Source organism: Otolemur garnettii, unplaced genomic scaffold (assembly GCF_000181295.1).
Source record: "Otolemur garnettii isolate 467f Iridium unplaced genomic scaffold, OtoGar3 scaffold00021, whole genome shotgun sequence".
NCBI classification, from domain to species: domain Eukaryota; kingdom Metazoa; phylum Chordata; class Mammalia; order Primates; family Galagidae; genus Otolemur; species Otolemur garnettii.
In genome coordinates, this window is record NW_003852416.1 from 3,579,182 (window position 1) to 3,600,635 (window position 21,454).

The 21,454-nt window shown below is 39.1% G+C and overlaps 1 protein-coding gene and 1 pseudogene across 3 annotated transcripts in view; one reads left to right on the plus strand and one right to left on the minus strand.

The window, feature by feature from the left end:
* Positions 1-13,131, plus strand: part of CACUL1 (CDK2 associated cullin domain 1) — an 88,675-nt gene extending 75,544 nt beyond the window's left edge. For 2 of the 3 annotated variants that reach the window (XM_023511686.1, XM_023511685.1), the window contains 3 exons: positions 970-1,108; positions 8,318-8,361; positions 8,740-13,131. In XM_023511686.1, coding sequence (XP_023367454.1) covers positions 970-1,108; positions 8,318-8,361; positions 8,740-8,891 — 335 coding nt within the window. In that variant the 3' untranslated portion in view covers positions 8,892-13,131. Of the gene's footprint in view, positions 1-969; positions 1,109-8,317; positions 8,362-8,735 lie in introns of all 3 variants that reach the window. The other variant, XM_003787121.3, reaches the window with a different exon arrangement.
* LOC100958157 lies at positions 2,247-3,242 on the minus strand (annotated as a pseudogene).
* Positions 13,132-21,454: the final 8,323 nt, after the last annotated feature.

The following is a 21,454-nucleotide window of genomic DNA, read 5'->3' on the forward strand; positions in this document are numbered from 1 at the left end:
CCACCTTAGGTGTACGTGGCTGGCGCCTTAGCCGGTTGAGCTATAGGCGCCGAGCCTTGATCTTTTCTTAATAATTTGATTACCACTTAAGTCTCTTTTACTTTATATATATTTAATTTGCTGTAATTTAACATGGTTCAAAAAAGATTTTTGTTTTCAAAGTACTGGCCAGTTTATTCCCTACCTTCACCCTCTTTTTGTGTTGACTCTTTATCTCTCTCTCTTTTTTTTCTCAGTATGCTTACTTATCTATCATTACCTCTGCTTTTCTGTTCTGAGGCCAGTATGTTGTTTAAATGAATGGCTAATAGGGTTGACATTTCCACCAAGCCCCTTCCCCACAAGTTCGCTTCTACCCAGAATTCTTTGGTAATCTCATTCATCTTTTCCTCCATATTTAGAATTTTCTATTATAGGCTTGGCACTGGTAGCACAGCAGTTATGGTGCCAGCCACGTACACTGAGGCTGGCAGGTTCGAACCTGGCCTGGATCAGCTAAACAACAAGGACAGCTGCAACAAAAAATACCCGGGCGCCTGTAGTTCCAGCTACTTGGGAGGCTGAGGCAAGAGAATTGCTTAAGCCCAGGAGTTTGAGGTTGCTGTGAGCTGTGATGCCATGGCGCTACGCTGGGGGCAGCAATATAGTGAGACTCTGTCTTAAAAAAAAGAGAAGAATTTGCTATTATGATAAGAATAATTTTAAAATTCCCTAGGGATTTTAATTAAATTCTATTAAATCAGTAAAACACAAAAATATCTGCTTTCTTCAATCTGTAAATTCTTTTTGGAAAGGAAATTTCACTTTTTTGTGTGTTCTTTACTAGCATGGATTAACCTTAAGTTTTTCCATTTTATGTTCCCCAGTTTAATATAATTTTACTCTTTGAATAAAATAAAACTTTCCCTTTTGCATTTAATATAATTTGTCCATATGATTTTCTTAATGAGTCTTTTCCTTCCCTCACAGAGTGGGTTCAGATGGCTCCAAATTTATTTTCTAAATTTATTCCAAACATTCTCCCTCCGGCCATGGAATCTGAACTTTCTGAATATGCTGCTCAAGATCAGAAACTTCAAAGAGAACTTATACAGAATGGTTTTACGAGGCAAGTGCCCGCCCCCCCGCCCCCCAACATTTCCCTAGGCCATTTTGGCTTGGCCTGGAAGAGATGTTAAGGTTCTTAGAATGAGAAATAACTGTCCAAGAGTCAAAGGTACTGGTGCTGTTGCAAGAAGTGGTCAGCTCCTTATCTGTAGAAATAAGCTGAGTTTTGATTTTGTGGAAGTTGTTCTTGATTGCATGCATTTTGAAGAAGGGATGTTTGGGGTGGGCAGTTAGTTGGGCAACCTCCAAGAGCTCTTCCAAGTTGGATTTTCTTCTATTAGTCCAGAGCACATGGAAAACAATGTAGAAATTTTATGATGTTGTAAGGAACTATTGTGACTGGCAAAGAAACTTCAAATTTTGTATTTAGTATTTTCATTTTTGCTCTAAATTCTAGTTTTTTCCCTTAAATTTGAGTATTTGATTACATGTCTAGAAAATTTGCCTCCCTTGGTTTTGATATACTACCTGTATACTTTGCTAGTTTTTCTAAATTTTTTGTAACTCATCGTGGTACCCCAGAAAATCTTGCAGAATATATTCTTCAACTACAATGCATTAATATAAAATTTTTATGATTCCCCATGGGAAAACACCCTGTTCCATTACCAAGTATTTCAGTAATACCCTACATTTTCATAATCTGTATACTCTTAGCATTTTCACATGTCTTTTGTTATTTGGATTACTGGCATTCAGGAGAAAAGTTGTGAAAAGGAATATGCCTGGGATTTTTTATGCATAGTTGTGTCTATAAGTAATAGGTTGTGTATTGACTTATCTGGCTAGGACAGGGGGTGGATATTTATCTTCCTTTCTTTTTTAAAAAGACATTTATTCAGTGTCATGATCAGACTGTTAACATTTAGCAATCAACAGCATGAGTGCAAAAAATAAAAAACTACATTAAAGCACTTTGTTGGAAATGTTTTACACTTTCCATAGAACAGAAACTAAAATAACCTGTTATACAATTAGTCACAAATACAGTCCTGGAGTTTTTCGCCCAAACACATGAGTATTGTCTAAAACATGCCTTCTTTGTAGCAGCTAGGCCCTGCTACCACTGTGCTTGGCTGAGTTAACAAATCTCTTGTAACCTGTAGCTTCCCTGTCATTTTTCTGGCTCTCCTCTCCTGCTAAGCTTTCTTTCCTATGCCACTGCCATAGCTCCTGCTGCTACTGGAACCACCATAGCCACTTTGGTTTTGTGGTTTGGCAAAGTATTGGCTGCGACCACCATAAGGGCGAGAGCTTCTGCCTCCAAAATCTCCTCCCTTTATGGGTCCAAAATTTGGTGACTGACTGTTGTAAATCATTAAATTCTGTTAAATCAGAACTTCCACCACCTCCAAAATTGCTTCTATGATTACCAAATCCATTGTGGCCATCCCCACTGCCACCATACCGACCACGACCACGGCTGCCACCAAAGCCGCCGCGATCACTGAAGTTTCTTTCACCGCCAAAATTGTCATTTCCACCGAAACCACCTCCACAACCCCCACCAAAGTTTCCAGAACCATTTCAACCTCTTTGACTGGACGAAGCACTAGCCATCTCTTGCTTTGACAGGGCTTTCCTTACTTCACAGTTGTGGCCATTCACAGTATGATATTTCTGAATGACAGTCTTATCCCCAGAATCATGGTCATCATATGTAACAAAAGCAAAGCCCCTCTTCTTGCCACTGCCTCGGTCAGTCATGATTTCAATCACTTCATTTCCCCATACTGTTCAAAATAGTCTCTTAAGTGATGTTCTTCAGTATCTTCTTTAATGCCACCAATGAAGATCTTTTTCACAGTTAAGTGGGTACCAGGTCTTTGTGAATCTTCTCTGGAAACAGCTCTCTTTGGTTCCACAACTCTTCCATCTACTTTGGCCTTGCATTCATTGCTGCATCCACCTCCTCCATGGTTGCGTATGTGACAAACCCAAAGCCCCTGGAGCACTTGGTGTTTGGATCTCTCATTACCATGCAAGTCTGAGCGGTCCCCATTGCTCAAAATGGCTTCTCAGACTCTCACCAGTTGTTTGAAAGCTCAACCCTCCAATGAAGAGCTTCTGCAACTGTTCGGGCTCTTTAGGAGACTCTGACTTAGACATGACAGCAGTGGGAAGAGAGACTTTAATGATGCTTCCTCAGCAGTGTCCATAGGCAGAAAAGCTGGATATTTATCTTTCAAAGATAAATAGGCAAACTGAATTTCAGAAAACCTTGACTGGTCTTGGCTGTAGTCATTGTTACTAAGTCTCCAGTTTCAGCACAGATTAGGGAAGAAATCAGGTCACTTGTCGCTTGTTGGTTCATAGATTGGCATTTATTCCCTTTTTGTGTCCTGTATTAATTTGTGTAGTAGTGGGAGCGCTGGGTAATCACCGGCAGCTTACACAGGAAGGGCTCAGTGAGGCCTGGTAGACTGGTGTACTGTGACTGGGAAAGGAAGGGCCACTGGGAAATGCCAGCGTGTCAATAGCTAGTTTTTCTCCTGCATGTAGAGGGGTCACATATATTAACTGTAATATTTCTGACATTAATTGTAGTATTTCTCGCAGAAATATTTTCACGTGCAGAATGAGGCCATTTAATGCCATACTAATTTTACTTACTCATTTTTGAAGACTACTTAGTATATTTATATGGTTCAGAAGTCAAAACGATTTTAATTAAAAAGTGTAGATTTCAAGAGGTTTGTTTATGTAGCTTATGTATTTTGAATTAATAGTTAAATAGTTTTCCTTCAATATTTTTAATACATGCAAAATCTGAATATAACTTTGGTTTTTCTAAGCTCACCATAGTTTAAAATCTTATGCTTTCATTCATGGGTTTTTTTTATTATAGCTGCCTTTCACTTTTGACTTTCATTCATGTTTTATTTAATAATTTGCTTTTATTTGGGGAGATAAGCTTATTAATGTCTTAAAAAAAAAAAAAGCAGCAGCAGCCCCTGAAAGCTTCTTTGTGTGAAGCAGTGTAGGAGTGTGGCACTTGTGGATTTCTCAAGCACTTTGCATTTTCTTTCCAGAACAGTGTATGGGGCTGTTTAAACATGCCGTGAGACATTTCCCTAATCCTGATTTTGGAACTGGAATAAGAGAAAAAGGTGGAGGACTGCTGGGTGTGTAGTAGCTCTTAATGTCAGATTTGCTTGGGATGAGATGAGTAGTTGAGTCCTTATATAACCTCAGGTAGCATTACATTTGCACTGTTCAGCCAAGGCCACATTGGTTACATTTAACGAAGTGCCTTGGATTTTTGGTATAAAGTGTAATTCTTTCATATGACCTTTTTTTTTTTTTTTTTGAGACAGTCTTATCATGTCACCGTCGGTAGAGTGCTGTGGTGTCACTGCTCACAGCAACCTCAAACTCTTGGGCTTAAGTGATTCTCTTGCCTCAGCCTCCCAAGTAGTTGGGACTACAGGCACCTGCCACAATGCCCCGCTTTTTTTTGTTGTTGTTGCATTTGTCATCGTTTAGCAGGCCCAGGCCAGGTTCAAGCCCACTGGCCTCAGTGTATGTGGCCAGTGCCCTAACCACTGGGCTACAGGTGCCAAGCCTCTTTTGTACAATTTCTGACTGAGATTTAAATGTCAGACAGTATTCCAAGAGGTGATAAAATTAAAATGTTTTATTTTACAAACGTAATTGGACGATTTTATAATTAAATTAAAACTTTATTATCATTACATATATTTCATATTTATATATAATATAAACATTATATATTTACTATGAGGATTACAGTTTGCCCCATAAATTATTCTGACAGGTACTTTGCACAGAGTGGACCCTGCCACAGCTGACCTTCTCATACCCACTTCTGAGCTATTCACACAGTCCAGAAAGGATGTGCAGACACCATACTCAGCAGCTGATGGAAAAGTTGTCTCTGCTCTTTTGCATGCATCTTTTGCATTCTGCCCTTTCAAACTTAATGTCTTCTTTGATCATTATTTGGCTTGCATTGTTTTGGACAAAATAGTGTCTAGGGATGAAAAAAAGTTGAGAATGTAGTATAGGCTATCTAACAAGAATTTTGTTACTGGCTCTTCTGATAGGAGCAGTCATTTTATGTTTTAGCAAACAAGTTTCTCATGTAAGGTGATGATGTTCTGCTTCCATGATGTGGGGGTCCTGAATAGGCAGCACCCAGCTTTAATGTGGATGGTACAGAGTAAGTCTTTGAAATCATATGTAAGTGGTATCAAAGTCCTCTTTTGCAGTTAGTGGACAGATTCTCATCTGAGCTAGAAATTTTGTGAAACAATATTTAGGTGCATGGAAATATAGGGTAGACATACTTTAAGCTAGAATTGACATAGAAGGTATGTTTTTATCTCTGGCCACATAGTTGAATTGACTGAGGAGGGGCAGCAGTTTGGTGTCTGATGTCAGGGATTACACTATGGAAAACGTTCACTAGATATAGGTGACTTAAGTAAGAAGAATCTGTGTCTTTTAGCTCAGAGGTTTGCCCCATGTTGGCGCTTTTTCATTTAATAATTAGTCTAGTTTTGAGACACTTTCCAGATTTGTGGAATTAGATAACGTCTTCAGCAGCCACTTTTGTATGTCACATTTATATTCTTTCTTCCTGCCTTCTGTTGTTTTCACATCTGCAATTTTTTCCATGTTCACTTTTTTTTTTAACCTGAGTGGGGCAGGAATGAAGGCTGTGTCTAAAAGTTGATCATTAATTCAATTTGTTTTAGAATACTTGGTGACACTGGTATAAATAACAACATAAGATGCTCAGTTGGCTTTGGCTATGTGTAGTGTTAACTGCAGAGGTGTTAGAAAAGTGGCATGAGGGCCAGTCAGTTTGGAGCTCTTTAGTCTGTCTAAGGCTGGTGCAGGCTAAATGTTCTGCCTAAAGAAAAGCACTCCAGAGGTCATGTAACACTCTCCTTCTGCCGCTCTTCAGGTTTCTTCATCCGGCTTGGCAAGAGGTTTCTGCCCTAATCCTGCACATAACCAGAGAAAGAAAGGGAGAAGATTATTGGAAAGCAGGAAGTAATTGTCTGGTCGAGCATTCTAATCTGTCTTCGAGACTATCTGCGCATTATTCACTGATTTATTAATTCAGCCAGTATTTATTGTGTCTGTACTGGACACTACTCTGGGCACTGGGTTGGACAAGACAGGGACAGTTCTTGTTTTTGTGGAACTTAGGCTCTAAATTATGTTGGAAGACAGACAATTATATGTAAAAAAAAAAAAAAAAGTAATAAGTGGTATGAGGAAAATCAAACAGAATGGGATGGAGAGTTAGTGACCAGTGTGATAAGGTAATGCCTTCCGAGGAGGTGAAGTCCAGCCAGGGCATAGACAGTGAGGAGACGGTGTGTAGTTGCCGGGGGTGGGGAGAGTGTTGCAGACAGAGGAGGTAGTAAGTGCAAAAGTGCTGACCAGTTCCAAAGGACAGAGAGCCAGGTGGCTGAAGCATAGTGAGCAGAGACAGAAGATGAGATTGGAGAGGTAGGCAGGAGACATGTCACTGGGCTGGGAAAATGGAGTAGAATTGATTTTATCTGTAATGGGAAGCCACTGTGAAACTAATCTTTCTTATGGCTTGGCTTTTGTCTAGACCAGTGGTTCTCAACCTTCCTAATGCCATGACCCTTTATTATAGTTCCTGTGGGTCATGACCCACAGGTTGGGAACCGCTGGTCTAGACTAATAATAGGGCTCATGCAGTTGTATGGAGAAGAGAAGATAGTGGTTGGATTGGGATTGTAGCAGTGGAGTTGGTGAGGAGTGGATGATTTTGGATAATGTTTTAGGTCAGTATCCTCCACAGTGAAGGGAAAGAGGAAATCAAGGATGATGGGGGAGGGGAGGACTTTGGCCCAGGTGATTGGGTGGGGTGGGTGGAGGAAGAGTGATTGGTGGGATCACGCCTATGGTTCGTCCCATAGGGTACATGTGAATCTCTCTAAATGTAGAATATAAATGTCTTAACACAATAACTAAGAAAAAGACATGAAGGCTGTGTTAACCAGTTGGATGAAAGTATTTCACATTGTATACAGAAACAGTACAACTGTACCCCATGATAGTATTAATGTACACTATGATTTAATTAAAAAAAGATGATGGGGGAGGAGGACTTTGGCCCAGGTGATTGGGTGGATGGGAGTGCTGTTCATCAAGATGGAAGACTGAGGACGGGGGGATTCCGGCTGTGGTAAACTGGCAGTATGTCTAGTCATCCAGTGGACATGGGGACAAGGTAGTGGGACCTACAGATCTGGAGTGTGAGCAGGAAATTAGAGCTGGGCATAGAAATCTGGGAGACTCTGGCATGTCCAAAGTAAGCAAAACTACAGAGTTGGTGTGCTCACCATCCTAAACTAAGAAGAATGTCCATGGAGAAGAAAAGGTGGCCAGGGACAGACTGGGTCAGAGCCAACAGAGGAAACTGGAAAGGGAGGGTGGAAGGAAGATTGGGAGTGTGTGAAGCCCCATGGGAAAAATGTTTTCAGGAAGGAAGAGATCAACTGTAAAAATTCTGCCAAGAGACTGAAGAAGAAAAAGCTAGTTATTATTACTCATTTCTTAAGCATTTTAGTCATTTGTCTGGATTATTATCTGAGAAGCTGGAGAGACAGAAACAGGATTGATAGGTAGCCTAGAACTTACTTACAGCTTCTATTATCTTAACTCAAAAGTGGACGTGGAACTTTTGTGTGTATTTGAGGATCAGCTGTTTAAATAAGTCAAGGTTCATGTTTTCCACCTGCAAAAAAGAAAATTAAGATACATTAAGATTGTGAGATTTTTTTTTCCAGAGGCTTAAGCAGTTTTTGGTTTCAAAATAGGGAGTTTAGGGAAAGATTTTTAGTTATCGTCTCTATTTTATATTTGAAATTGTCTTTAATATATGCAGGTAAGGTTGTTGACAGTAGAACCCGGGTTTATCTTCAAAGGCATATTTTAGTTTGAACTTGTTTCTAGAACTCAGTGTAAACCATCTTTACAGATGATCCTTTATTAAAAAGACAGCTCCCTTTAGCTAAGAATATTCAGGTTATAAATGATGCAGTTTAAGTTTAATGTCTATTATAAGGTAGCTTTGTGGGTTAGAACTGAAGCAACTGAAGCATCTGCAGTGTTTCCATTATCACATATGTCAATTTGGTTCTCCTGTTTTGTATGTGAAGTCAATACTGTTGACTGCATTGTCTTTTCTTATCCCCAGAGGTGACCAGTCCCGGAAGAGAGCTGGGGATGAGTTGGCTTATAGTAAGTAATAATGTTACTTCCCATTTTGATGGTTTTATGATGGAAGGCAGCTCGTGGTGGTAATTGCAGTAAATGTGATCGTATCCACAATGTTCTTGATGGTGTCTGATCGTGGTCAGGCTGTTCTGCAAGCTGTGGCAGCTCTGAAGTCCAGTTGGTGGTGGTTCTCAGGCAGCTATCATGAAGCCACCAAATTCTTTAGTCTCTACTAGGATAATATGATGATAATCCCCGCCCCTTTGCACTTCCTGCCAAGCCACATGGTTTTAAGGGATTGGGAAAGGTGTGAGAAATGTGTGTTGAGTAAATAGATTCCTGCCATTATCAAATGTTGTCTGCAATTCATACTGTTTATTGTTCTGACATTTTTTCAGACAGCTCGTCCGCATGTGCAAGTTCCAGGGGGTACAGATAGTGAATGTATTGGAAGTGCTTTCCTGAAAAGAGGACACACTGGAACTGCAGAGACTTTTCAGAGCACAGCTGGGGCCTGCAGACACTCAGGAGCTCTGTCACAAAGCTGTTCTTAGAAGAGGATGTTGGACTTCTTACTTTGGTTTGTAATTTTACAAAACAAAAAATTAACAAAAAACAAAAACATAAAAACAGTTGCTGCTAGACTTGGGGTGATTTTGAAATGGGACAATCTTCTAATGCATTTATGTATAGATTCTATGAGGAGCACGCATCTTAGAAAGTGACCATTGCTAAGTGAAATCCGACAGCCAAAATCAGCAGCTTCCTCCAAAAATATAAAAGCAGAAGCATCTTTTTTTTTTTTGAAGCACTTGTTTTGTTAATTGTGGACTTGGCATTTCTGTGTATCGGTTTCACATGTCAAAGGTATCTTTTGCTTTAAAATCAAGCAGATCATTACAATACAGTATTTGTCACCCATAATCAAAACATCCCCCTTTAAAAGAGTTGGTCTTTGTTTGGCATTAGAAACCTTAAATGCTAACTCCGCTTTTACTGGAATGTCCCATCAGTTCACAACTTTTTCTCCTCTGTGCCTTGAGCTTTGTGCACTTTGCAACTGTGTAACCATGTTGTCAAACTCACAAATGCCTCCTGGAGAAGTTTTTGGTGTTCCAAATTAACCCGCAAAGATGGCAGGTGTGACTTTGTAGCAGGATGCTAAGTAAGTGGGAAAATAGAAACCTGTTGCAGGTTCGTCATATTTGCCCTTGCTTTGACAGAGTGTGTTTGTATTAATGTTGGGGACCAACTCTTGTAGAGCATTTCCATTTCCTCTGTCACGTAACAGGCTTCCCCAGCTGCAGAATATTGGCAATAATCTAGTTTAGGGGTGGGCAGTACGTTAGCACTAAAGTGCCCCTTTGAATGTTGTTGAGAGGCTGCTTCCTGTGATGCTCTAGGAAGCAGATAGTTACTAAATCCAAATATAATCAATGTATGGGGTTCTTGATCCATTTCATTTTAAATGAGTGAGGTAATTGCTCTTAAAAAGTCTGCAGTCTGCATCTTTTAAACATATTCGAATGTCATGAAGAAGTAGCACTGCTGTTTTAAGGCTCCCTCCAGCTGTGGCAAAGCTGTATTTTATTCCTCCCTACCCGCAGTGCTGTTTATTTAGTTCTTCATAATAGTCTCTGAAGCTTATTCCAGCTGGTTTTGAAAGACAACAATAGAAAGATGTGGCAACAGAAAAATACTTTTTTCTTCTGAATTTTGCTGAATCTAAATTGAGCCATATGCTTCACTCTATTGGGCTGTGTCACACTAATAGTATTTACCTCTTCAGTGAACTTGAGCGGAAAAAGGAAGATATGCCAGGGACACTGTAACACTTATGATTTGAATGTTTTTCATATAGGTTCCTCTGTCAGATAAGTTTGCCATTTTGGGGAAGAGGGGTGGGTGGGAGAGTTTGAAGTGGGATGTTGGGAGCAGTCAGTTATCTAATGTTAGAAGTTCTTGATCTGTAAAATCATTATGCAGAGAAGTAAAAGTCAAGGTTGTCAAATTTATTTTTTAAATACTCATTGACCAGAGTTGGTGGATTTTGTGGAGGACTTTAATTGGACTCATTTAACTCTGTAAGCATCTTGGATTGCATTGATGAACACAATTACTGTAAGACTTTATACTGGCTCTCCCTATGACCTGTACAGTTAAATGTGATACACCATTAACATTTCTGTTATCAAGGAAGAGTTCCATTTTATCATGATGATCTGATTTTACTTTTTTCAATGGAATGCTTACTGCAGGCTTATAATTAGCACCTGTATAATTAGCACCTGGAACAGAAATCTTTCTTGAGTGGTTTTAATAATAATTCTGCCAGAAACATTTCTTTAAATGTAGGTGAATTCTTTGGGATCCTAATAATACACCCAAGTGCTTTTTGTGGGAAAGAACATTCATTTTTGACCAACAGAAGAATCTTCCCTTCAAAAGCATTGCATTAATGATGTGACTTGGCATTAAAATCCTTAGATGCTTTTGCATTAAGTTAATGGAGAAATATTTTATATCCTTTTATTGTGTATATATTAACAAAAAGTTGGCAAAGTAAAATTTGCAAAATTTAATTTCTCTAAATTTTTGCACAGTGATCAGGGCTTGGTACTACAAATCCATGGTTGGAAGGCACTCTAGAAAGGGCGTACACGTGGCCCTGGGTGTTGTTACTCATCATCTTGAGCCCCTCTGAGGTACATTGCAGTATGAAGAACCTATTTCTTGAAATTGACTCGCCTTTTTTGGGGATTATTGACAGAATTCTTAGTTTGCATCGTGAAAAGAAATAAAATTTTCCACCCCCATCCCCTGCCATTTTGTATTGACTAAAAATTATTTGCCAGAAAGTATTTTCTTCTTGTGTTTTCTTATATGCTTGCCAGTACAGTATAGTTTTTCTACCCGGTGAAATCCTAGCTTTAGCACCAAATCATTGAAGGCCCAAACCATTAAAGACAGAAAATGGTACATGTAGATTCATTATCAAGTTAGTCAACACATGCAGTTGATTGGCTAAACTAAGTATGTATGTGCAGCTTGAAACCAGACCCTTAAGAAATAAAGCCAAGTTAGACACCTTGAAATAATGGTGTGTAATAGTAAATAGAAGGTAATTGTTTTGAAAGACGGTATGTATTTTAAGGGTCGGCATTAAGCTTCAGTAATGGTGTCATCTCATGACCTCTGTTATCACAGCTGTACCCTAACCAAACATGAATCACTGTTCCATTTTCTTTAGGGCAGAAAGCAAAACCTAATGTTGTGACTCTTAGCCTGATACAGTTCTTAGGCACAGTTAAGAAGAAAACCTGAACGCACAAGTTGTGCATTGTTAAATTTTGTGGCAGAGTTACTTTTTTTCCTTCCCCGTTTGTAAGTTTGCAGCAGTTAACTTGCCTTTTTAGGAGGTCTAGGATGAAAGCTAATTTGTGGGTAGATGAGATTGCAGAATAGATGCCCATGGCCATGAGCACTGTACATATGTCTTCCAGTGCTAGACCCGTACAGCTGCCACTCCCTTGCTATCTGCCATGCTTTCTGTTGGGTTGCAAATTTGCACACATAAATAATTCCTCAGGAAGAGTTTGCACATATCACCTCTCAGTATGCTATACTGACCAAACAAGGGATTTGAATGGTTTTCAGAACAAAAGTAACTTCTAACTAAGTTCTAAGAGGAACTTCTAAGTTCTAAGTAGTGGTCCAGGCATGTACTAGCAAAGGTAATGGTGATCCAGCAAACAAAATTGGTTTCTGCAGTTATAAAGTGAGCAGGCACACTTGTATCATAGTATTTAAATAATCCTTAATCCCTTTAAACAGTAACCCTTCCAGATTTTGTTCTCTTAGAGGGTGGCTATATTTTCTTCTATTTTTTTTCTGATTTATAGTAGTTAATTATTTCTGTGATTATTATGCAAAAGGTATTGCCCTTGAGCTAAAATTCAATTGTTTAATAAGCAGCTATTATTAAAATAACTGAGCATTGTTTTATGAATATACACTAATCTGAGATATTGAAAAGCTTTACAACTAAAAAGCAAAACAAAAAAACCTACATTAGTTATCCAGCCATTGTTCAGATGTTTTGAGTTGACTTTTTATGTTGTCTCATTGGGCTTTTTAGCTTGGAATAATGTTTACTTTAATCCAAGTCTGGGCCTCTTAAGGGGACCTAAAAATTTAAGGTCAGAATGTCAGTCCCTTGATGTGACACCTATAAGAGGTTCATAGGACCTTTTTGGTTGTGATTACTGTTTTCAATAAGACTGTATAAGATGAAGTTCACTTACCAGATGTTAAAATGGAGGTCGTAGGAGTTCAGGGAAAAATTACTATCCTGTTGTTTTTCATTACTCTGTTGAAATCGCCCTAGTTTCTGGCCCCTAGAATATATAAAAGGAGCCCTGTTCTTTTCCAAGTGAAATGATTCCTCTTTTGTTTCTGTGGTTGATTAACTGAAATTGTCACTGACACCTCTCCTCCACTGGCGGAGATCCTAATTTGAACCTCTCTTCAGAGCCGAGTGGATTGAGCACATACACTGTTACTGCTTATGGAGTGGCTGTGGGAGAATCAGAGAAAATGCTAATCAGAAATCTGTTTTTACAGTAACCTGCTATATAGTGCACCCCTGCTGGTTGAAAATTATCTTCATTTCTGGTTGGACTGAATTGTTTCGAGAAATGTTAATGGCTTACAATTCTGGGAAGTTTATAGTGTGGCCCTGGGGTTAACAAGTCTGTGGTTTGGAAAAAAATAAATATTTTGTATTGATTCTCATATGTCATTTCAATGTTGTGACTATGTACCAAATGCAATAAGACTTGTGGATATTCTCTTAGAAGGGTGTGTTTTGTTAAACAGATAGCAATTTACTTGCTCTCTCATTAGTCTTATTTGTCAATATTACAGCCATGCACTTCAGGAGAAATTATTCAAATGTGATGTTGTGGGGAGCTGTGGAATAAACAGGAATGCTTATGAATAATTTGGAGGTCAAGGACTGGCAAGAGGCTTTTTTGCCACCTACCAGCACAGCCAGAGCAAGGATGAAGCAATGAAGTCTAGTCCCCTGGTGGTGCTTGTTTGTCAGAAGTCATGGTGAGCTCAGAACAGGGTGTTCTGTACATCAACTCTTTTATTAATCAAAAAACCCCAAATGGTGGTGAAACTCTTATTGACCTAGGATATAAAGCCACTGACTTTGGCTCTTGACCTTTAACTCTTGGTGGATTTTGAATCATTCTTTCTGTATTAGGGTATGTGTTATCACTCTAAAATATTGTGGTTAATGAAATAAATCTTGTACAGATGTCCTTGGCCTTGTTATGTTATATATAGACCTTGTACAGATGCCCTTGGCCTTGATATATGGCTCCCTGAAACTTCCTTACAGTAAGTACAGAACATTTGATTTTGCTTACAGTATATTCATAATTCCTCTGAAATTATAACCAAATCCAGCACATCTGTTGCCATATTTAATTAGCCTGCAGGGTGAGTGTTGATCTTGACCTCTGTATCACTGAAAAACTCTGTGTTACTATATATGTAGACACATATACATATATACATGTTACATATTCTGTATACATATATAGTACATATACATATATTGATGTATATGTATTAATAGTTTTTCTTTTTGTCTAGCACTGGCATAGTTTCTTTTGTGGCCTTTTCAACGAAAACTTTCAGATTTTGGGGGGAGTGTTTTGCATTTATTGTACCATGCTTTGTCTATAATCATGTGTTTTCTTGCTGTGAAATTAGTATCCCCTAGGTTTTTTGTAACTATGATTTTAGTTTCTCTTGCTGTCTTTTTAGAAGAGTTCCTTTCTTACAATGTTGTCAGGATACCGATTCTCGCCCCCCCCCCTTTTTTTTTAACCTTAGCTCTGTCATAATGTTATCTACTTTTTGGTTACTGCACATAGTAAAATTCAGTGACTTTATCTTTTCTTTTTCTTCACATTTAAGTCACCTGACAGTTTCCCTGTCAGGTTTCACTCTCCTCTAACTCCCCAGTCAAGTAGGGTGCTATTTAAACCCTCTCCCTTTTTTCAACAGATTTTTTTTAACTGAGTATAAAACTTTTCTATTAGAACCAGTTCTGTGTTTACATATATATATTTTTTGTTTTTGAGACAGAGTCTCAAGCTGTCACCTTGGGTAGAGTTCTGTGGTGTCACAGCTCACAGCCACCTCAAATTCTTGGGCTTAAGCGATTCCCTTGCCTCAGCCTCCCAAGTAGCTGGGACTACAGGCATCCACCACAATGCCTGGCTATTTTTGTTGTTGTTGTCATTGTTGTTTTAGCAGGCCCTCGCCGGGTTCGAACTGCCAGCCTCAGTGTATGTGGCTGGCGCCCTACGCACTGAACTACCGGCACCACCTTGCTTATATGTATTTAATTTATTTCTCCTATTGGCTTATTTCTCCTAATCTAAAATTCTAAAACAATTTGAATTTCAAAAATGTGGTAGTGGAAAGAATATCATAGAATCTGAGAGCAAATATTTATCTTGGCTTAACTGAGTTCTTGGGTAGGTTATTTTTTTGAAACTATTTTCCCATATTAATAAATAAACCCTCCTTAAATTATTAGTGGTAGAGAGCCAATAAGGTATAACAGTTCTAAACTTTCTAATAATGCACCTAAGTGTCTAGTAATAGTCCTCAAAATATATAAAGAAAAATTGGACACAACTACAAGGAGAAGTAGATCTATCCACCAATACAGTGGGCATAGAAGACCAAATTATTAAGATTATTGAGGACATAGATTTAAATAGTCTAGTCAGTGAATTTAATCTGATGGATATACAGTCCATCTGCATCCTCAGGGGATTAGTTCCAGGACCACTGCCCCCAGACACTAAGGTCCACCCATATTCAAGTCCCACACTCAACCCTTTATATACATGGGTTTCACATCATGTGAATACTATATTATTGATCTACCTTTGATTATAGAAGCAGAACCCAAAGATGTAGAAGGCCGACTGTATTTATTGAGAAAAATCTGCATGTAAGTGGACCTGCAAAGTTCAAACCATGTTTTTCAAAGGTCAGGTGTACCTTTATACACCTCTATATATACCTTTCAGTAGGAAAATAAGCATTTTTTGTACACCAAAACTAACAACTATGCTATTTTAAGTATAACAAATGTTGACCACATTGGATTTATCTAAGGAATAACAAGATTGGATTAATATTAGAAAATAGATCATCGTGACTCATATATTAATGGATTAAAGTTGTGGGACCAGATTGTCTATGCAAATTCAAAGAGTCTACAAGGCAAATTAGAAGACTTAAGAATTTATCAAGGTTGCTGGGACAAAATCAGTATGCACATGTCAGTTTATCTCTTTATGTAGTAGCTACAAGCAGTAATGGGTTTAAAAATTTTTAAGTATAATTAAGAAATACAATTTATAGTAGGAATAAGTTACACAAAATAAGAATAAATATTAATTAAAAAGTACGTAGCTCTTAATGAGAAAACATTTTTTTTAGAATGAAAACTTTATGGACCTTAATAAATGGAGGAATGTGATGACTAAGAAGACCCCATATTATCTAGAACTCAACTCTTTTTCAAATTGGTTAATAGATTCAGTGCAATTCTAATAAAAACCCCAATAGTTTTCATTATGAAACTTGATGAACTGATCCTAAAATATAAATGGAAGAGCAAAGGGCCAAGAATACCCAAGACATTCTTGAATGGAGTGTGAGGAGAACTGGCATTATGGGATTATAAAACTCAGTAAAAAACACAGTGATTAAAACAATGGCTTTGGGGAATGGAAGGATTTCATAAACAAGATATAGAAAATGCAGATCGTCTGGGTGTGGCGGCTACTTAGGAACTGAGGTGGTAGGATCATTTGAGGCCAGGAGTTCAAGACCAACCTACAGCATAGTGAGATCCACATCTCTTTAAAACAAAAATGAAAATCATTAGCTGGGTGGGGTGGCACTCTGTAGATCAGCTATTTGGAAGGCGGGGGTGGGAGTATCGGGGCCAAAAGTTTGGTGCTGTAGTGAGCTGTGGATTGTGCCGCTGCACTCTGGCCTGGGTAACAAAGCAAGACCCGCATATCTTTAAAGAAAAAAAAAACACACAACCCATCAATTAATTCAGCTACATTATAGTAAGTATTTTTGCTTACCAAATGTGCCATAGAATGAAAAAATGAGGCCAATTTGGAATAAGATACAGGTATTCACAACATATGCACAACTTCATTACCGTTGTGAGCACCTGATTGCAGATCAGTAATAACCTGAGAGAGATGAATGTGAAACACAGGCAGGCATTTCATAGAAGAAACGTGAAGATGGGCAGCCTTATTAGGACACAGGAAATGCACATTAAAACCATAAATATTTCCTAGCCACCAAATTTACAAAAATTATAAAAAGTTCTATGCCAATAGGAAGCTTCATCCGCGTATAAATTAGTACCACAGTTCTGGCGAACAGTGTTAGCAGAGTTGAACACAAGTGTCTTTTGTAGCCCACTATATTTGGAATTCGTAGGCACGAGTACAGCATTACCTATAATAACCACAAAGAAGGAAAGAGGGAGCCAGACGCCCATCTGCTGTACACTTGATAAATCAGGTATGTTTGTGCTGGGGAATTCTGTGGTTGGTAAGGGCATCATACTGCCATGGTCAACATGGGTGCATCTCAGAAAACACATCAAGTGAAAGAAGCAAACCAGAAGAATGGAGCCAGTCCTTTATATAAAGTTCACAAACAAACAACTAAGTGTGTTGGTTAGGGATGCACCACGTGTAGTAAAACCATAAACAAAGAATTAGTAACACAACTTCCCTGATCTTGGTGTCCTTTGGGGTGTGGAGTGGGAAGAAACGGGCAGAGGGGCTTGTAAGCACTTGGTAGGAAGAACATTTGGACTGTGGAAGACACATCAGTTCTTTTTGAATTAATATGTAAATTTAGTGCAAAGCCAATCCAAATATCAAACAGCATTTATTTTTAATATATTTTTAAAAATATATTAAGTACAGACAGGTAAGAATAGAATCTTTATTGAAAGAGCAAAAAGTAGAAGGCACTTAATGTACCAAAATATACAGCACTCTTTTTTTGAGACAGTCTCAAGCTGTCGCCTTGGGTAGAGTGCTCACAGCTCACAGCAACCTCAAACTCTTAGGCTTAAGCGATTCTCTTGCCTCAGCCTCCCATCTAGCTGGGACTACAGGCACCCACCACAATGCCTGGCTATTTGTTGTTGTTGTTGTTGTTGCCATTGTTGTTTTAGGAGGCCTGGGCTGGGTTCGAATCCAGCAGCCTGGGTGTATGGCCGGCGCCCTACCCACTGAGCTATAGGTGCCACCATACATCACTTTAAAAAAAAAAAAGCAGTTAAAATAGTTACACTGATACACACATAGAGAAGTTAATGGAAAATAGTTTAAAAAATAAAAACAAGTGCTTTTAAGAATTTAGAGTTTGTTAAAGGTACTTTTTGAAATCATTTTGGCTGTGATGGAGTATTTAATGAAAATTGCTAGTATAAATGGAGAAAATTAAGCTGATTCTTAGCATACCATTCACCAAAAGAAATTCTAGGTGGACTAAAAATTAACTATAAAAAGAATTATAAAAATTAGAAGATAATATGTATTTGGGGGAGCTTGGAACAATTTGTTTTAAGGACACATGCAGTGGCATGAAATAGTGAACCCTGTGTAAACCCACTCACTTGCCTTTGAACTCCATAGAGCAGGGGTCCTCAAACTTTTTAAACAGGGGCCAGTTCACTGTCCCTCAGACAGTTGGAGGGCTGGACTGTGAGCCCCAGGACAAGGTGGCTGCAAACACCCTGTGGGCCAGATAAATGTCCTAGGCAGGTTGCATGTGGCCCATGGGCCATAGTTTGAGGATACCTGCCATAGAGCATCTGCCCTGAGCATGTGTGTACGTGTATATATACATAGGTATTTTTAAATTAATGTTTAAATTTGAGCATATGCTACACTAATACACATAAGACAAAGCAATACAAAATAAAAAGATGAGGTAAAAAATATTTTATAATATTGTTTGTGTTATTGTGGTTTGAAAAACCCTTTGTTCTTCAGAATTTTTTTTTTCTTTCAGTGAGAACCGTATGATTTAAAAATGCTTTGTTGTTTTGGAAACTCATAGTTCTAGCACTTTATAAAAACAACTTAATGCTTGGTTTTAATGGCTATTGTAGCTGAAAAAGCCACTCCATTAATATCTGTGGCTCCAGATACAGCTGTGCTTACTGAAAAAATTTTCCAATTCCATCCACCAATTTTACAAAGGTATTTGTGAAATTTTTGTAAGTTTCCATGTCGGTAACTTGTTTTTGCTGAATAATTAGGAGTGTTGCATTTTTTACTGTTGCTAACAAATGTGTTCAAAATTCACTTTGTAGGTAGAGTTTGGGGCAACATGTTTATATGAGGCTAAAGAAACATGTCTAACCACTTCAAAATGCTCTTCTTAACACTGATCTCTTTTTGAAAAATATCTTTCTTGCTAACGGTTAGTATGTCATCTTGAAGGACTAGATAAAGCCTGTTCTTAATTCTTTTAAAAATTACCTTCTACAGTAGATGTTACTTACAGACTTGTTACCATAGAAAAGGCTGGCAAATTCAAACATTGTCTTTTTATCAATAAAAAGTATAAGTTTGACAGTATTTTTAAGAATGTTGCTATGAGATAACCAGCAAACATCTTGGGGTAAGGGGCAAATTTGTTCATCCCATTATAAACTGTTATAAGGGTGCTGTTATGTAAGACAAAATCTGTAAGTCCGGTTGGTTGGGGGTGGAGCACAAAACTACAGTATTCTGGAAGGGAACGATGCCTGTCCATCCCTCTCGCACTGTGGAGCTCTTGCCACTTTGAGGATTCTTCACTTACTGCCGTGTGCTGCCCAACCATTTGACATGTGGACTGTGTGTGTAATAAATATTGGTAAGGATTCTTCACTCTTAAAATCTTGTTTTCTTCCTGTGGAATGATTGGGGCTTCTTTACTCTTAGAAACTTGTTTTCTTCCTGCACCTCAGTGGATCATCTTGTTCACTTTGGAGATCACTAGCTTAAACAATAAGGGAATTTTTCTCTCACACAGACCCCAAGGTTGGGAAGTTCCAGAGTTGATAAATGTAAGAGTTAACTGACCTTACCACATCCTAGCTTTTTCCCAGCTTTTCTGCCAGTTTCAGTATTTTAGCTGTCCTCACACTGCTTTCCTCAAGGTCATCACTTGGCTGCCACACTTGTGAGAAGTGACAACGACCAGTTCTGTCTTTGGTAAGAGCAGTAGAACTTTATGGAAGCACCCCAGCTTAGTCCCTCTCCCTTCTCCTTGGCCTGGATTGGGGTACATGAAATCTCCAAACTAATAACTAGGAAGGAGAATAGGACCATGTCGGTAAACTCAGACTAGGTTTCACCTCCTGGGGTGTGGCTGGGCTCAGCCTTGCAATTGCCTGTGGAGGAAATGAAAGCCGATTAAAGGAGGAGGAAGGAAAGAATGGCTTTGGCTATCGCACAGTCTGTTACACAGCGCTATGACAACTGCTAATTGGGAGCCTTTGGGAGATACCAGAAGAAAACAAAGACCTCTCATTCCACATCAACTTTGTTTCCCACACACAAGTCTTTCTACCTGTTTGTCAGAATGAAACAGTGTGCTTTTTGAAAGTCATGGTGGCCCAGTTCTCAAGTCCATAACTCCAAAGAAATACAGTCAACCTCCTGGCCAAAGTAGCCAGGGAGATATCATTAAAGAAGACAAAGAGCTTGAGCTAGCAGAAGGTAAGCCAAAGGAAAAACTGGGCTGAAAAGCAGAGTTTTTTCTTGGGTATGTCTAGTTTTAATCGTAAATCTGATGTGAAAGGCCATGGAGGAGCAAAAATAAAGCCATGTCAGTTGAGATAGTGTTTGATGAAATGAAAAAGGTCAGATAGAGGAGAGAGAAAGGAATGGTCATACTGAGCACGCACAGTGTGGTGATGGAGGCCCTTTGCTGGATGCCTGCTTGCATGGTAAGACCAATGCAGTGAGGCAGTTAGTGACAGGTGTGTGGTGGACAGCTTCTCACATGGCCCCAGTCATCCCCACCTTCTGTGTTTACACTCTTATGTAATCCTCTATCTTTGGGTGTGGGCAGGCCTAGGGACTTCTAATGAAGAGAATACGGTCAAAGCTATTGGATATTGCTCCTGTGACACAGTTTTGGAAGACTGACATCATTTTGCTGGTGTTCTCTCTTTGGCTCTTCTGTGCTTGCTATGATGGAGAAGGATACCTGGCCAGGATCTGCAGGTGACATCTGGCCAACAACTTGCAGGAAATTGAGGCCTTCAATCTAATAGCTCAAGAGGAACTCAGTCCAACCAACAGCTACTGAGTGAGCTTGGAAGTGGTTGTTGATTCCTTGGACCTTGAGACAGATGATTGTCACTTCGGACAGCACCTTGACTGTAACCTCTTGAAAGGCCCTGAAACAGGACACAGCTAAGCTGTGCCCAGATTGTTAACCCACAGAAGCTCTGAAAGAATAAATGTGTGCTTGTTTTAAACTGCTGTGTTTTGAGGTAATTTGTTACACAACAGTAGATAACTATTACAGGAGGAGATAACCAAGATGTTGGCAATCTAATTGTCTTGCCCAACATCACAGAGTGCTAGAAGATTGGAGCCTTCATCCAGGGCGTGCTTTTGTCTCACTGCTTGGTCATTCCTCCTGCAGCCTCCAGTGTAAGTGAACACTGTCCCCAGACCGCTGTCTTGTTGGAGGTGGGGTCATGGCTTGAAACCCACTGATCATACCTCACCAGCAAGGGCCACTGCCCATAATCATCTCAGAGAAGACACAGCCTTCTCAGCTGGGGTTGCATGAGAGAAGCCCCTGCGGAAAATGGTTGTAAGAATTTGTCACTTTTCTTAAGGATGATACACAACTTTGAGGTGCACAGGAGAGGTTACATAAAGTAGGGACCTTCAAGTGTAAGGGCTTCATTCTTTCCAGGAACCCCGGTTGGAAAGGACTGGGGAAGAGGGAAGCTGAG